This window comes from Corythoichthys intestinalis, chromosome 3 (genome assembly GCF_030265065.1).
Source record: "Corythoichthys intestinalis isolate RoL2023-P3 chromosome 3, ASM3026506v1, whole genome shotgun sequence".
NCBI lineage: Eukaryota > Metazoa > Chordata > Actinopteri > Syngnathiformes > Syngnathidae > Corythoichthys > Corythoichthys intestinalis.
In genome coordinates, this window is record NC_080397.1 from 26,024,938 (window position 1) to 26,039,841 (window position 14,904).

Here is a 14,904-nt window from a genome sequence, read left to right on the forward strand (position 1 = left end):
CCACGCCGCATTGAAGAAGTCATATCTGCAAAAGGATTCCCGACCAAGTATTGAGTGGATAGCTGATATAATTAATTGAAGGTTGACTTTTTTTGTATTGAAAAACACGTTTTTGTATTGGTCTGATGAAATATGCTAATTTTTTGAGATAGGGATTTTTGTTTTTTCTTGACTTTTTTGCCAAAATCATCTATATTAAAACTATAAAAGGTTTGTAATGAATCTAAAATATATGACAGTCTAATGTTTATCAGTACATTACAGAAAATAATGAACTTTATCACAATATGCTAACTTTTTGAGAAGTATAGTATATTACGATAAAAAAGTCATGTTACGTAATATTATAAAGAAAATGTCATAATGTACACAACCTTACTTATTATTAAGAGATTAAAATCGTAATATTTTGAGTAAAAGACAAAAAAATACGAGATTAAAGTTATCATACTTCATTGACATTACTGCAGAAAGTCATAATATTACGTATCTTTACAAATATTACAAGTTATTTCTTACATAAATTACAAGAAAAAAATTTGTAATATAAGAAAAAAGTCGTAATATTACAAGATGAAAATTGTTATGTATCTTTATGTATATTACAAGAAAAAAATGAAAATTTAAAGTAACAATTTACAAGGACATATTGTAATTCTATGTACTATTACGAAAACAGTCGTAATTAAATTAAAGTAATTACAAAAAAATTGTAATATTATGAGATTAAATTCGCTATATTGCGTATCTTTACATCTATGACGAGACAAAAATTGTTATATTATGAGATTAAAGTCAATATATTACGTATCTTTACGTATATTACGAGAAAAAACTCAATAACGAGATTAAAATCGTAATTTACGAGAAAAAATACGTAAATGAAGAGATTAGTCATTATATTATGTATCTTTACGTAGATACAAAAAAGTCGTAATGTTATCTAATTTATAAAATGTTACGAAATATTACGTATTATGTAATAATAATATAAAATATAAATAACAAAATATAGGATATTACGTAATATTACAAGGAAAAAGTCATTATAACATTGTCATAAACGCATTTAAAGCGACAGCACTTGATGAATTGTTGACGACAGGTGACAGACCTTTTGAAGAGGGGCCCTGTCTTCCAGATGTTGGTGTTGCCCACGCACCCTCGTGGAGGTTCCGTGATGTTCTCCTTGTCCAGAAGCTCCTGCAGGGACTGCGCCACCACTCCCACGGCGTCCGTGATGTGCGCCGACTCGTTTTTACCGTTAATCAGCTGCAGACCCAGCAGGCCTAACCGGCACGCACACACATGGGTTACACACGCGCACGTTCTAATTACAACGCCGCCCTTAATTACAGCCCGATACGCTCAGGGGAGGCACCCAAGTGCGTGCTGGGAGATCACCCGTGCTTAATCGTTTTTCTTCACCAGTCACATGAACTACAGCTCAAGACCCAGCATTGATGAATGAAAAAGTACCTGTTGAAAGTGGCTAACACTGTTCTCATAACCCATAGAAAAAAAATGTTCGCGTCATCATGTGTCTGGTGAAGACGGTCATGTGACAAGAGTTACTGACACGTGACCTGGTGTGATGACGCAACTGTTTGACGTGTCACAATGAGCCCACACATAATTCTTGTAACGGGACAACTTCCTGACACGTGACCTGGCATGTTAAACTTGTCACGTGCCGAAAAGTTGCCACACGCCGACGTGATGACACGTGATGCGAGTCCATTCATCATGTCATCGCGATGCCATTACGTGACACAGCCGATGACATGTTGAAAGGTGACGACTCGTCGCGTGACAACTGACAGACGCGTCACTGACACGTATCAACAATTTGACGTGTCACTATGTGATGTGCCCATGCGTAATTCTTGTAACGGGACATCTTATTGATACGAGACCCGGCATGTAAACTTGTCACATGTCAAAAAGTTATCACCTGCCAAAGTGACGACACATGATGTGGGACAACTCATCAACGTGTCATCACAATGACATTACGTGACACAGCTGGAGACGACGCGTCGCATGACGATGCGTGACAACTTACAGACACGTCACTGACACATGACAAGGAGTGATGACGCGACTCTTTGACATGTCACGATGTGCCCACGTGTAATTCTTCCTTCCTGACACGTGCGGAAAAAGTTGTCACTCACCGATGTGCTGACACGCAATAACGCGTGGCGACAACTACACACAGCTGCCGAACGAGTCATCATGGGATCGTCATCGAGTGGTCATGAGACAACTCGGTGACGAGTGCGATGTCTCACCCACGTAAGAACTCATCAGGTGTACGTCCTCGTCACGCGCCGGCACGTCTCTGACTTATTGACGTCTGTGTGTTCATGTAGCTGACTCGGCCCACAATACCGGAGCCGTGGTTCAAGCTGACCGATGATAGAATGCGGAGCGTCGGCGGCGTCTTACCAGTTCAGATAATGACATCATCATCGTCACGGTTAGCGTAGCAACACGAGACGTCTGCCCCCCTTCCCACCAGCAAATGTTATCATGACAGTGAACCCCCGTGGTGTATAGCAATTTTCGGGAGCATTAAGCTAAAGCTTTAGCCTAAAGTGTTTTTTCAATAAACAATACTGAAGGAAATCATCATCCGGAGGAGACCCGTCCGGCCCAGGTGACTTTCCACATATTGGAAATGTCAAAATGAACTTTGTCAACTTGATTTTATCTAGCGTGGCTCTCCACGCGCTAAACAAGGGTTCACTGCATCCCCAAGCGCCCTCGCCGGAGTAACGCGACAAACAGGCGGCGTGAGGAGAAAGAAGCTGAAGAAGAAGATGACACAAACAAAAGATGTTAGAACATTGAAAGGCACACACACACGCGACACGATTGATACGTTCAAACATGACGGGCGTGTTTGAACCTTCAACCAGCATAAAACATCAAAGCTGAGGGACCACGCAGCGACATTCAAATACTATAGAAGCCATTTAGCTATTAGCTTCCTGCATCACGGCTGCCGTCTTTCCAGCTAAGTGGCGGCAACGCCTAGCGACCGTGCTAGTTTAGCAACTTCACTGAAGTGCGTGCATATAGCTAGATGCTATCTTAGCTGTTTCACCTGCTAAGGTGTTTAGTTTGCCTACAGATACTTACCTAGCCAGCTGCTCGCCGGGCACTAGAAGGGTTGGCAGATGGGGATGACAGTCAAAACCCACCCAGTTCAATCAAAAACAGCCCAAATGACAGCCTCCCGTCCAAGAGAAGATGTTTCCCTTATCCAACTCTAGGTTAATCTATTATCACCAACAACAAAGAAGTCACATCTCAGTGCGTACTCTACCCACCTTTGATCTTGAGCCTAGACACCCTGCGCTAATCTAGCTAGGTGCTAAGCTAGGAGCCAGATGCTAAGCTAGAAGCTTTGGCAGCCACTTGCTTATGTAGCTGGAGGCAACCGTAGCGGACTCCAGCTACGCCTCGGAAGAGAAGGAGTCGGATGGAAGCGTGACAGAGAAAGGAAGAGAAGAGGAGGAGCTAAAGGAGGAAGAGGGCAACGTACCATCCGGTGCTTCACTCAAAGCCTTTCCCGTCATCTCTCTCTCTCCGACGATCCAAACGTAACCAGAACCGGTCATGTTGAGGTGACGGGCTGCTTTGTAGACACCTGCCGCCTCGTCCTCACTGCAGTCCGTTGCACAGACGCATGAAACAGAACGCTCGTTAGCCACATAATTGGGCGGAGTCGACCACTGCCAGTTCGTTTTTTAGCCAAATGGATGAAAAATTTCACGTTCTAGTTGGAGAGTAGAAAACCAGGCAGCGGTCAGCTGTTAGCCTACAGACCTGGCAGAAAGGATGATGACGCGGGCCTCCAGGTCTTTGGCGTCCATGAGCAGGGCGGTCAGATTGGTGTCGGGTCCAAACAGAAGAACCTTCTCGGCCTGAAGTCGACATGGTGACATCATATGACATCATAACACACGCAAAGTTAGCACACTAGCAACCCCGACCGTGCTCCCGCTCGCCCTGTGCTCGAAATAATTGGGTGTAGGGGCGGGGCTGGGCGTGGCGGGGCGAAGCCGGGGTAGGCATCCAATGGGGAGCAAGAAGTGGAAGCCGGGAGACATGCAAGACTCCAACCAACCAATCAGGGACGTGCATGTTAGCATGTTAGCGAGCGCAAATCAAACCAAGAACTCGAGAGGGGGCGGGGGGGATTTTGGGGGAGTGGGGCGGTGGCCGTCAGACCCCGCATGCATCCCTCTTGGGGGGTGGGGGGGAGGTGAAAGAGTGGAGGGGATCTGTCCTGCATTCCCAACATTCCCAAAGTCATGACAAACCAAAAGAAAGATGGCCACCTCCAGGATAAGTGCTATCTCTGGATCGGGTGGGCGGGGCTTGGGTCGGTCAACGAGATTGGTTGGGCGGGTGGGCGGCGTGCAGCGATTGGACCATGCAAGCGTTCTACCTTAGGCAAGCTTCTACCTTAGGCGTTCTCCGGAAGTCAAAGCCGTGTTGGTCCACGTTTTCATAGTTCCTGATTTTAGTCTGATGGTCATGTGACAACAGAGAGAACGTCACACACAAAACACGCACACACAAACAACACAACATGACTGGAACACACGCTGCCTGACGCCATAATGTTGTCCGCCTCCTAGACACACGCTCATAGATGTCCGCTCATCAGCGTAGACACTCGCGCACCTAGACTTACAGATGCACAGCCAAACACGCACGCGAATGACATGCATGCATAAAAACAATGGAGCACACAGACAAGTGGCTGTACAGATTCCCACTCACAACACACACATCAGACGCACAAACGTATACAATAGTGTTGCACCGATACAGCACTAAAAGAACGTCAGAGAGTACTAAGAAATAACGTGCCAATTAGGCATGTGCTGGTATGAGATTCTGACGGTATGACAACCCTTAGGCCAAAATATCATGCTATCACGGTATTGCGATTATAGCTCTAAACTGTGTTACTTTGTGATATCTGGGTTTAACAAAAAAACTTTTTTTCTATTGAACAGGATTTTATTTTTTTTAAACATATTAGCAAATTGTAAAATAAGTATACTGTAATTTTAAGTTAAAATAATTAAAAAATATATTCAAAATAAAATTATAATAAATGCAGTCCTGCAGTCCGAAATCATACTGGAGGTATTACCTTCTCGGCAGCCACCCTCAGCAAACATGTTTTACACATCGGTTGGCCCTCCTCTTCTAAACCTGTAAGCCTCTAAGTCTGTAAGTTTTTCTGTAACCGAAATATTCCCATACCAGCGATTTCGTTTTCTTCGATGGGGGAAAAAGTTCAGGAGGTTCACCTCCTCCAGCCATCATGTAGCACAGCTGACTCACTGACACTGAGCAACAACCGGTAAGGGAGGGTTGAGCCTTGCCGGTGCAAGCGAGGGATATAGAGGGAGGGAATAGCTAATACCATTGGGACGGTATGACGGAAATTTTTTGCGGTTTTGAAACAGTGACGTTTTCATACCACGGTATACCTTGAAACCGGTAACCGTCACGTGTCTAGTGCCAATGCTGCACAATTTGTACTTTTAGATGCCTAGTTTCCAACTGTCCAGCGCCCAACTCAAAATGTCCACGAGCTACACATGCCACCACTAAAATAAATAAATAAAATAAATTGAAATGAATTCATCTCTAGTAAATGTCCACTTCAAATGGATTGGTCGGATGGATTAGACGTCTTGCAGGGCATTTTGGAGTAACTTCCTATTGATTTGGGGGCATTTTGGGGTCAATTACTGTTGATTTTAGGCTATCCTGTGCCGTTTTAATCCATTCCTGTTGATTTTGGGTTATTGCCAGGTCACTTCTTATTGGTTTTCAGTCACTTTCTGCGAATTTTAAGGCATTTTTGTGTCACTTCATGTTTTTTCCGGGGCAATTCGAATGCTTATATCAGTTTCTCACTAGTGCCATCAAAGGCAGCCAACTGGTTAAGGTGTGTCTGACCAAACCATTATAGCGATGAATGTACATTCAAGTCAGTATGCAGTCATTTAGAATTCATTCATTCATCTTCCATGTCGATAATCCTCACGACGGTGGCAAGGGTGCCAGAGCTAATCCCAGCTAACCACTCTTCAACCGGGCCCAAAAAAAAAAGAAGATATTTTTGAAAACGTGGTGTTGGTACAGTATCGGCATGGGCCGATACCACAGGGAATTGGTATCCTAGGCCAAAAAATACTATCGATGCAACACTACTATACAAACATACAGACACGGGAGCGCACGCTAGCAGTTGTCAGAATGACTTTTGTTGAGATTTTTTCTTTTCGCTTCCTTTCTGTTGAGTTTGGCTTCGTCAACCGCCAACATTCGTGCTTCTATTTGTCTGATATGCAAATGACCTGATGACAGGAGACAAATTTAAACACGGAGCTATTTTTATTTTTAGCAAACGGGAAAGAACAAGCAGACCGACGTTTTGGACTTTTTATTTCACAGGCTCGGCGTTGCCAAGCTTTCATCACACGTACGCACACACGCACACACACCTGAAGGAAGGCAAACTATGTTAGAGTTAGCACAGATGCTAAGCTAGCACAGCCTGTCCTAGTAGCGTTAGCTTAGCTTGAGTGTGCTGTGAGAAATTGAAACGAGGATGTTCCCGCCACAACTGATGGTGCTAGCCTGTTAGCATTAGCGCTTGCCACCTTAAACACAGGCTCGCATTAGCATATTAGCATGCTAGTTGACAGACGCCATTTGACGCGTGAAGAAAGAGTTTGCTCTTGTACATTTCTGTATCAGTAGGAGTGTATGTGTTCTTTGTCAAATGTGTGTGTGAAACAATCAACTGCAGAGGTGTCAAACTGGTTTCGTAGTTATGCTAATCAACAACTCATTGACGAGCAAATAAATCAACAACCATTTTAATCGTCGATTGACCTAAAAATGGTAAAAGTCCCCTTTCTAAGCTTCTTAGTAGCAAATATTTTCTTACATTTTTTTCATTAAAAATCCATTCAAAACTTTTACTTTTTTGTTTTTTTTTTATTTAAAGAAAGAAAAGAACTAGTCCAAATTTTATTTTTCCTCATTTATTGTGTTTATTTTGAAATCAAAAAACAAAATAGGGGAACAAACTTAAAATCTGTGTTTTAATTTTTGAAAATATTTTTGTTTTTTTTCTTAGTTAGTTTTATTATTTTAAATACATTTATTATATAATTGTTTTTTTAAATATAAAAAGAAAAAACAATTCCATTTTTATTTATTCCTTTTAATTTTTTAATTAAGTTTTATTTTAGTAAAAAGAAATGGGGGAACAAAAATGACACGCTCATTATAATCTTTTGTTTTTTCATTTAAAATGTACCCAATTTTATATTAATAGTAAAAGGTTTGGCTGCTTTGTGTTTATTTTTAACATAAAAAAGGGAAAATAAACTAATTTTATATATTTTTTCATATTTGTATTTATTAACAAATATGGAGTATAAAAACTAAACATCCTCCACATCCACACTAAATGGGGAAAAAACACACTAAATGGGAAAAAGGATACATTTTATGTAGGGGTGTCAAATGATTACAATTTTTAATTGAGTTAATTACAGCTTAAAAATTAATTAATCGTAATTAATCGCAATTAATCGCAATTCAAACCATCTATAAAATATGCCATATTTTTCTGTAAATTATTGTTGGAAAGGAAAGATAAGACACAAGATGGATATATACATACATTCAACATACGGTACATATGTACTGTATTTCTTTATTATAACAAATCAACAAGATGGCATTACCATTATTAACAGTGTGTTAAAGCGATTCATGGATAGAAAGACTTGTAGTCCTTAAAAGATAAATGTTAGTACAAGTTATAGAAATTTTGTATTAAAACCCCTCTTCATGTTTTCGTTTTAATAAAATTTGTAAAATTTTCAATCAAAAAATAAACTAGTAGCCCGCCATTGTTGATGTCAATAATTACTTACACAATGCTCATGGGTGCTGAAGCCTATAAAATCAGTCGCACCCATGCGCCAGCAGAGGGCGGCAAAACTCCGAAAAACACAACAAGTACACCTTTTACTGATCTGTCATTTTAATCTGTTTGAGCGGGGCATTTGTGCGTTAATTGCGTCAAATCTTTTAACGGGATTAATTAAAAAATTAATTACCGCTCGTTAACGCGATAATTTTGACAGCCCTAATTTTATACTTTATAAATGATCATCTATTTCAAATGTTCTAAAAGGAAGAAAAATGCAAACAGATAAATAATAAACTTGATTAAAATTAGATTTTGGCGCAAAACTTTAAGTTGAGGCACGTGATTTACTTTAGCGAGGGTCAAAAAAAAAAAAAAAAAAAAGTGGTCGGCCAGATCTGGCCCCCGGGGCCACCAGTTTAACACCTGCAATATACTGTGATCGCGTGTGTGTGTGTTTTATGTAGTCACGTGTGCGCGTCACCTTGGTCTCCTTCTCCTCCAACAGCGTTTCCAGTCGTTTCTGCGCCGCTCGTCCCTCGTGGTCGTCGCTGACGATGAGGATGATATGATTCCAGCGGAACTCACGCATCAAATCAAACCACACGCTGGCCTGATGCGAGTAGGGCGGCACCGTGCGCAGGAACGACAGGTGGATGCTCTGCAGGACGCGCATGCTCGTCAGTCTGGCCAAAATGGAACGGAAGCACCATAATGTTTACCTTGTCGGAGTAGATGGACATGCGCGTGGTGAGGCCCACCACGGGAATGCGGTAGAAGCCGGCCGTGTAGGACACGGGTGTCGGAGTCAGGTGGTCGTTGGACTGCGGGGGGTGGCTCACCAAGATGGCGTACACCTGAAATGCACCCGACGCGAGATCAGGGAATGCCCACTCATTTTTTCTTTTCTTATCGATGATCATGTCTAGCTTTCTAGAGCTAGATCGTACATGTGGACAGAACGGTCACGTGGCATCGCAAGAATAGAAAGCCGATGGATAGCATGCCAGTAAAAATCTGGGTCTGACATCAGTGTTTAGAGCATTTTTAGAGAGTGGGGCCAAAGCAGCTGAGCATGGAAGCCTCATTAGGATCTTTCTGGCTGTTAAAGAATATTATCTTAAGCGAGTGAAATACTTTCTAAACAAAAATGATTAACAAATTACCTTTAATATATACTAATATATGTTATGAAAAACACATAAAATATTGCCATTGACTTAAAAAACTATAATGGGGGCCTGTTTTTATACCTGCGATGGACGCTCGGGGTGATAACATCGATTGTCACTGTCACTCGACGAATACTACTGGGCAAGGGCGTAGGTTTGCACAGGGACGGTAGGGACATGACACTACCAACTTTTCAGGATTCTCAAATTGTCACTACCAACTTTGAAGCAACCCTATTTGCATTATATAATGAGTTATATAGGAAATTTAGATTGTCTTCCCCTATGTTGTAAGGATAGAATTGACCCTACCATTATAAAGAGAATTTGCCGGTCCATTTTTCCCTTCTCAAACGCACGTTTGATTGACTGATTACTTGACCCTGCCCCCTGCCACACAGTGACACACTCGCACAGCCCCTACTGATACATGTCGACAAAATGCCGCCTCCTCCGAAGAGGAGGGATATTTTAAGTTTTTTTTTCGGGCAGCAGCAGCAACTACTATAAGTAATGTAAAAAGACGTCAATGTTGCATGGAGGTGGGAGAAACCACTAATTTTGCAACTGAAAGTCTGACCTGCATCAGAGTTAGCATAACATTAAACTGTGTGAACTTGCTAACCTGCAAAACTACTGTGGTCAAGCCAGCCTCTACAAGGAAAAACAAAGTCATGCTAGCCGTGCCTCATTTAGATCATTGTTTGCATTATGTTCATTACGGTAATGCAATTCAAAATGTTTCTTTGGTAGTTTTTGAAAACAAAGTTTTGAATTGAACGTTGAACATCTGAACCAATACACATTTACAGTGCCCTCCATAATTATTGGCACCCCTGGTTAAGATGTGTTTTTTAGCTTCTAATATTTTTTTAATTCAAATAATATGGGACCTCAATGGAAAAAAAGAGAAAAAAAACAACCTTCAATACAAGTGCATTTATTCAGTGGGGAAAAAAATCCAAAAAGCTCAATCTTGGTCTCATCTGACCAAAGCACACGGTCCCAGTTGAAGCCTGTGACCGTGTGCTTTGCTCCCAGTTGAAGCCTGGGACCGTGTGCTTTGGTCAGATGTGACCAAGATTGAGCTTTTTGGCAACAAACACTCTAAGTGGGTCTGGCGTGCCACGAAAGATGCGCATGCTGAAAAGCACCTCATACCCTCTGTGAAGTATGGGGGTGTGTCAGTGGTGCTGTTTCGCTTCCAAAGGCACTGGGAACCTTGTTAGGGTGCATGGCATCATGAATGCTTTAAAATACCAGGAAATTTACATCAAAATCTGTTGCCCTCTGCCCGAAAGCTGAAATCGGTCGTCACTGGGTCTTTCAGCAAGACAATGACCCTAAACATATGGCCAAATCTACACAGAAATGGTTCACCAGACACAAAATCAAGCCCCTCCCATGGCCACCTCAGTCCCCAGACCTTGTTTTGTTGGCAAAAGGGGGTTGTACAAAGTATAAACACCAGGGGTGCTAATAATTGTGACACACATTATTTGATGTCAAATAATTATTTCTTCCCCACTGAATAAATGCACTTGTATTGAAGGTTGGATTTTTCTCTTTTTTTCCATTAAGGTCCCATATTATTTGAATAAAAAAATTATTAGAAGCTAAAAAACACATCTTAACCAGGGGTGCCAATAATTATGGAGGGCACTGTAAGTTAGTATAAGTCAATACAGATTTATTTTGCATTGATCATTTAGCCTACCAATTCATTAGGTTCATATTCGTGAGAAATGTTGCCCTGAAACCCGTTCAATAATCTGTTTGGTCTTACTAATGTCCCGTCCTCAGGAAAAAGTGTACGGTATATCGTCCCTACCAATGTTGAGACATAACCTACGCCCTTGCTTGTGGGTTACTGCAATACCTTTTACGCGGCAAGACGCCCAAACACATGCGCTCATCAGTTTTTATTGAGTCTTTTATTACCTTAACACTGCCTCAAAATATTGTTTCCACGTGTTTCCCTTTGACAAGTGCCAATTACCGGTTTCAAGGTAAACCGTGGTATGAAAACGTTAAGGTTTCAGAACCGCAACTATTTTCCGTCATACCGTCCCGAAGGTGTTAGCTATTTTTTGTCCTAAAAATGCATTGAAAAATCCCTCGCTTGCAGCTGCAAGGGTCAACCCTCCCCCACCGGTTGTTGCTCAGTGTCAGTGAGTCAGCTGTGCTACACGATGGCTGGAGGAGGTGAAACTCCTGAACTTTTTCACCCATCGAAGAAAACGAAATCGCTAGTATGGGAATACTTCGGCTACAGAAAAGTTAGACGGCCGCGTCTTAGAGGAGGAGGGCCAACCGACATGTAAAACATGTTTGTGGAGGGCAGCTGCCGAGGAGGCAATACCTCGAATATAATTTTGCATTTATACAAAATTAAAAGTTAGAAAAAATTGTCATGAATGTTTACCACCAGCAATGATAGTTAACTCTAGCTTGTTTAGTATGTCAGAGGTGGTAAAACATGTGTTTTTTTTCTCTCTGGCAACTGATTGTGTTGAGAAAGAGTGTGTGTATAATGTAAACATGATACGAGTCATACACACATGCTTTCTATGGAAAATGATTCAATTATTTTTGTTCTGATGGTTATAATGTTGAGCTCTGGCTGTGGGTTTGGCTCACCTAAAGGACTTCATTTATTTTAGTTTTATTTAGAATATGTATATAAATAGTTTTTTATTTTAAGTTAACATACTTATGTTCGAATTTGCTAATATGTTCAGAAAAATAAAAATCCTGTTCAATGGAAAAAAGTTTTTTTTTTTTTTTAAACCCAGATATCTCAAAGTAACACATTTTAGAGCTGTAATTGCAATACCGTGAAACCGTGATATTTTAGCTTAAAGTTATCGGAATATCATACTGGCACATGCCTAGTTTCCCTCTCATACTTTTAAACATTGTGTTTTCTTGTGGTAGCTTTAAAGCAGATTGTTGATCTGATGACTACATTAGCCACGTAGCGTATTTAAACCACCCTTATTTGATATTACTACGTTTAAGTATTTTCTTAAGGCATCTTTAGTATGTTCTGATTGTATGCATCTAAACAAAACGAGCTGAAAGTGCATGGTAGCACTTTGGGTGTCAAATTTGCCTCTTGTAGGACGTTTTGCCGGTGTAGCACAATTTAGCAGAACACCCGTTTTTTTCCCCCTACTCTCGTCTCGTCTCATCCTGTCTTTCCTGTTCATTTTGCTTTTGCTGCTCGTTTTGTGAATTGCCGACAATGCTGTCATGCTCAATGATGTTCCTCTAGGGTTCAAATTGAAAGGGTTGAACAGATGACATGCTTATGTCGGTAGAGTCATACTCTGGAAGCCCGGCAGCGTAACCTTGTGACGTCACCGCTCTATGACGTCAACAACAATGGCGACCTACTTGTTCAACTAATTTCATGAATTGTATAAAAAACAAAACATCAAGAGGGGTTTCAATATAAAATTATTTTAACTCATAATAACATTTATCTTTTAAGAAGTCTTTCTATCCGTGGATCCCTTTAATAGTAACACAAGCACATTCATATAATTTTCTTGAACAAATGGCCATAGAATTTTCGACACTGTTGACCTCTTTGGATTTGAGACCACTTGATGCCGCCAAATGAACCGCTATGAAGGTTTGACCCAATTGGATGCAAAGCTTCATTGCTTCAAGAAGCTTTATTTGCCCTTGACTTCTTTTGTCTAGCTTTCTAGGCTTCTTTAAAAATGTTTTCTAAATTTAAGCAGTAGTTTTAATCCATGTTGTAGTACAATATATTGTAGCTTTGTGTCTCATGCCTCCCAGCATGCCTTGCGGCGCTACACATTAAATTAATGTTCTAAGTTCATGTCCTGTGCTAATTATTTCTTCAGTGACTGTTGCAGTTGTTACATGACTTGATAGTGTTGGGATTAAATAAAATTGCATCTTTAATTTTAGTCAATATACATGTATATAGCTAATTGTATTATGTTAACACTTTGATTTTAGAAGTACTCGACAATCTAATAATCAGTAGTAATTGCTTGATCACATTTTACCATAAATCTATTCAGCATAAGATAACAGAGTCACATGCTCTCTTGTTGACGCCGTAGAACAGTGAACATCGTCTTTTGTTTTCCCCAAAGCCAAAGGGCCACCTCTGCAAAAAAAAAAAGGCTTTTGGTATTTTTCAGAGTTGGGCTACACAGGTATACCTATATTTTGTCAAGCTCAGTGAACTAACAGGTCACGACGGCCCCAGACGCAGAAGCGCGGAAAAATGGCAACTGCAACGTCCCTGACGTCTCCATGAAAAGAGCAGAAGACACCATTTCATCTCTAACTTGAAATAGAATGCTAAATAACCACGCCTTTGAAGTATATAGGTTACGCAATGCCTGCGCTACAGCACTGAGAATTCCGCTATTGTGTACTTATTCAGTGTAAGGGAATTATCAGCCAGAATTCTGTACAGTATTTGCAGTATCTCTGGAATCAATACTCAGAGCAAATTACCAAGTCTGTGAGTCTTTTCTTGAGTACTTTCCATTCACAGTAATTAACACGCAGAACAGGCAAATAATTTCCCTTGACCTCTACTGGGTTGCTGTGGACTTCAGAATTCAAATTTCTAACAATAGTTATGCGTTTTAGTTTTTTGTTATCTGATTATTATAGTTTTGTTTTAAAATTTGAGTTTGAATGACATTTGATTTAATTACCTGCTGTTGTTTCTCATAGTCTGTTATGAGCTGAATGTAAACTTATGCGTTTGCATACAAAATGTAAGTGCAATTTGTTCAGTGGCGGTTTTTGGATGTTCCAGGTCTTCACAGATTGATATACTGTACAGTACTCAGATCTTATACAAAACATACCGACAACTGATAATGATGTGCTTAACTGTGAACAAAAACTGCACAAGGGCTGCACACATGTCACGATATAAGATCCTCATGACTTTATCGTTTTGATGATATATTATATAACGTACTTGAGATCTGTATACAGTGGTACCTCTACATACGATTGCTTCGACACACGAACTTTTCGACATCCGACGTAAAATTTGACTCGCCATTTGTTTCTACATCCGACGACATGCTCGAAATACGACGACAATGGCAGCACCGCAGACGAATGCACGGCGGATTTTCTTGTGTGACAAATCAACACTGGTTTCAGAAAAGGTTGGTACAGGTGGTGAAACAAGGAAAAAGTTGACGCTTACCTTCTAAATGAAGATGCAAATGACAGAAAAATATGAGCGTAGGGTGGGCATCCGTGAAATGGCTCAAAAATACATCTCCACGGTCCTCCTCCGACCATCGTTCGCCAGTCTTTATAAGTTAAGCTGACAATTCCTTTTGTGGTAACATCTCCAGAGAAATCGCCAACTTCGCCACGTTTTTATCATTTATTTCACAACTTATTCAAAACAAAAACACCTTCTGTCTGCCGCAATTGAGGCGTTCTCAAGAAAACATTCAAAGTGAAAGTGAAACTCAAGCTCACCGGTCTGTCTCTGGCACGTGAGCCCCGCGGTGCGTTCAGGGTCAGCAAAAAACGTCCGCCACATTAGAACCCGATTCGTTACATTAATACAGGAATTATTATTCTTATTATTATAATTATTATTATTATTATTCCGATTTTGATTTATAATTTATTTGTTTTGCTATGTGTAATTGCCATTTGTAATAGTACCAGCAGTATTTTTTAAGGATTTAGTGAAGGTTTTTGGGCTGTGGA

At 40.7% G+C, this 14,904-nt stretch overlaps 1 protein-coding gene across 3 annotated transcripts in view; it reads right to left on the minus strand.

Moving 5' to 3' along the window:
- Positions 1-14,904, minus strand: part of grin1b (glutamate receptor, ionotropic, N-methyl D-aspartate 1b) — a 45,651-nt gene that overhangs the window by 25,699 nt on the left and 5,048 nt on the right. For 2 of the 3 annotated variants that reach the window (XM_057831833.1, XM_057831831.1), the window contains 6 exons: positions 8,713-8,847; positions 8,475-8,651; positions 4,480-4,542; positions 3,838-3,935; positions 3,554-3,675; positions 1,115-1,289 (listed from right to left, as the gene is read on the minus strand). In XM_057831833.1, coding sequence (XP_057687816.1) covers positions 1,115-1,289; positions 3,554-3,675; positions 3,838-3,935; positions 4,480-4,542; positions 8,475-8,651; positions 8,713-8,847 — 770 coding nt within the window. The remainder of the gene's footprint in view (positions 1-1,114; positions 1,290-3,553; positions 3,676-3,837; positions 3,936-4,479; positions 4,543-8,474; positions 8,652-8,712; positions 8,848-14,904) is intronic. The other variant, XM_057831834.1, reaches the window with a different exon arrangement.